Consider the following 3,125-nt stretch of genomic DNA (forward strand, 5'->3'; position numbering starts at 1 on the left):
ATTGGGGAGGGGTGGTGGGACCTCCTTGACCATGAAGGTCTAGTGGGACCTCCTTGACCAGGAAAGGGACGATGGGACCTCATCCTGCTCCTCCTTGAGCATGGAAGGGGTGGTGGGACCTCCTTGACCATGAAGGTCTAGTGGGACCTCCTTGACCAGGAAAGGGACGATGGGACCTCATCCTGCTCCTCCTTGAGCATGGAAGGGGTGGTGGGACCTCCTTGACCATGAAGGTCTGGTGGGACCTCCTTGACCAGGGAAGGGATGTTGGGACCTCATCCCGCTCCTCCTTGACTGGGGAAGGGGTGTTGGGACCTCCTTGACCAGGGAAGGGGTGTTGGGACCTCATCCTGCTCCTCCTTGACCGGCGAGGTCTCCAACCCACCCACTGTCACCTCCCCCCACCGCAGGACAACTTCGGCTACGACCTGCCGGCGGTGGAGGCGGCCATGAAGAAGCACGAGGCCATCGAGGCCGACATCTCCTCGTACCAGGAGCGCATCCAGGTGGTGGTGGAGCTGGCCCTGGAGATGGAGTCCGAGGGCTACTACGACACCAAGAGGATCAGCGCCCAGAAGGACAACATCCTGAGGCAGTGGGGCCTCCTGACCGAGCTGGTCCGCGCCCGCCGCGCCCGCCTCGAGCAGAACTTGGCCCTGCAGAAGATCTTCCAGGAGATGGTCTACATGATCGACTGGATGGAGGAGATGCAGGTAGGGCAGCCGGGGAGGACGCGGGGGGGCGGCTCCGGGACCCGATGGAATGGCCGAGTTGAGGGCTTGGGGGGCCATGGAAGAAGAGTCAACCGAGGTCTTGGTGGACCATGGAAGAAGGGTCAACCCAAGGTCTTGGTAGACCATGGAATGGCCAAGCTGAGGTCTTGGTGGACCATGGAAAAAGAGTCAACCCAAGGTCTTGAATGGTCAACCTGAGGTCTTGGTGGATGATGGAAGAAGATCAACCCAAGGTCTTGGTAGGCCATGGAAGGGTCAACCCAAAGTCTTGGTCAACCCAAGGTCTTGGTGGACCATGGAAGAAGGGTCAAGTCAAGGTCTTGGTAGATGATGGAAGAAAGGTCAACCCAAGGTCTTGGTAGACCATGGAATGGCCAAGCTGAGGTCTTGGTGGATGATGGAAGAGGGGTCAACCAAGGTCTTGTAGACCACAGAAAGGTCAACCCAAGGTCTTGGTAGACCATGGAATGGCCAAGCTGAGGTCTCAGTGGATGATGGAAGAAGGGTCAACCCAAGGTCTTGGTGGACCATAGAAGGGTTTCTCTTGTTCTCTTCCAGGTTCTCCTGGTCTCCAAGGACCTGGGGAAGCACCTGCTGGAGGTGGAGGACCTCCTGCAGAAGCACGGGCTGCTGGAGGCCGACATCTCCGCCCAGACCGAGCGCGTCCAGGCCCTCAACGCCGCCGCCCTCAAGTTCTCGGAGCTGGAGGGTAACGGGGGGCACCGGGGTGGGCACCGGGGTGGGCACCGGCAGGGGCTCCTTGGGAAGGGTCAAGCCAAGGTCTTGGTAGGCCATGGAATGGGCAACAGGAGATCTTGGTGGACCGTAGAAGAAGGTTCAAGCCTTGACCATGGAAGGGTCAAGCCAAGATCTTGGTGGACCTTGGAAGGGTCAACCCGAAGTCTTGGTTGAAAGGTCAACCCAAGAACTTGGTTGACCATGGAAGGGTCAAGCCAAGATCTTGGTGGACCACAGAAAAGTCAACCCAAGGTCTTGGTTGACCATGGAATGGTCAACCCAAAGTCTTGGTAGACCATGAAAGAAAGATCAACCCGAGGTCTTGATGGACCATGGGATGGTCAACTCAAGGTCTTGATAGACCATGGGATGGTCAACGCAAGGTCTTGATAGACCACGGAAAGGTTGACCCAAGGTCATGGTGGACCAGGGAAGAAGGGTCAACCCATGGTCTTGGTGAGCCACAGAAAGGTCAACCGAGGGTCTAGTGGACCATGGAAGGGTCAATCTGAGGTCTTGGTGAACCACATAAAGGTCAACCCACGGTCTAGTGGACCATGGGAGGATCAATCTGAGATCTTGATAGACCATGGAAGGGTCAACCCAAAGTCTTAGTTGAAAGGTCGCCCCAAGGTCTTGGTGGACCATGGAAGAGTCAACCCGAGATCTTGGTAGACCACAGAAAGGTCCCCCCAAGGTCGTGGTGGACCACAGAAGAAGGGTCAACCCAAGGGGTCTCCTCCAAGGTTGGTGACTCCACCACCTCCCTGGTCACCCCTTCCAACATCTAAACCTCTTGTCTCGGCCCAGGTTACCAACCCTGCGACCCCCAGATCATCTGCAACCGGGTCAACCACGTCCAGACGTGCCTGGAGGAGCTGGAGGAGCTGGCGGCCAAGAGGCGGAAGGAGCTGGAGGATTCCCGCCAGCTCTGGACCTTCTTCCAGGAGATGGAGGAGGCCGAGGCCTGGATCCGCGAGAAGGAGAAGATCTTGGCCGCCAAGACCTGCGGCCGCGACCTCAGCAGCGTCCTCACCTTGACCACCAAGCACAAGACCATGCTGGGCGAGCTGGGCAACCGGCGCGCCCTCCTCCACCAGACCATGAAGAAAGGCGAGAAGATCCTGGCCAAGAAGTCCTTCGGCCCCGCGGGCATCCAGGAGAAGATGCGGGAGGTTTGCCTGCGCTGGAAGAAGCTGGAGGAGGTCACGGGGCTCCACCAGCAGCGCCTGGAGGACGCCCTGAACTTCTTCCAGTTCAGCGCCGAGACGGACGACCTGGTGGCGTGGCTGCAGGACGCCTACCGCATCGTGTCCAGCGACGACTTCGGCCACGACGACTACTCCACCCAGGTGACGCCCGTTTTATGCCCCAAACAGGCGCGGCGGAACTGCTCAGAGACAGAGCTTGAGTCTTCGAGCAGCGGCAGTTGAACAGCTGGATGTTTGTACGATTTTTGCTAAGGGACGACGTCGCTTTTCACGAATATTCGTGATATTGCAGCATCCAGTTATAATGTTCGTGACAGGTGGAGTCGAGGCGGAGTTAGAGGCGCGGTCTTCAACTGGACCCCTCCTTGGCTGGGGAAGGGGTGCTGGGACCTCCTTGACCAGGGAAGGGGTGGTGGGACCTCCTTGACCAGGGAAGGGGTGG

General features: G+C 58.5%; 1 protein-coding gene across 1 annotated transcript in view; it reads left to right on the plus strand.

The window, feature by feature from the left end:
- Positions 1–227: 227 nt before the first annotated feature.
- The window catches only part of LOC108510202 (spectrin beta chain, non-erythrocytic 4-like), a 9,996-nt gene continuing 7,098 nt past the window's right edge, over positions 228–3,125 (plus strand). Inside the window, exons 1-4 of the mRNA XM_017839883.1 lie at positions 228–233; positions 411–713; positions 1,293–1,443; positions 2,283–2,900. Coding sequence (XP_017695372.1) covers positions 228–233; positions 411–713; positions 1,293–1,443; positions 2,283–2,900 — 1,078 coding nt within the window. The remainder of the gene's footprint in view (positions 234–410; positions 714–1,292; positions 1,444–2,282; positions 2,901–3,125) is intronic.

This window comes from Lepidothrix coronata, unplaced genomic scaffold (genome assembly GCF_001604755.1).
Source record: "Lepidothrix coronata isolate B3197 unplaced genomic scaffold, Lepidothrix_coronata-1.0 Scaffold534, whole genome shotgun sequence".
Taxonomy (NCBI): domain Eukaryota; kingdom Metazoa; phylum Chordata; class Aves; order Passeriformes; family Pipridae; genus Lepidothrix; species Lepidothrix coronata.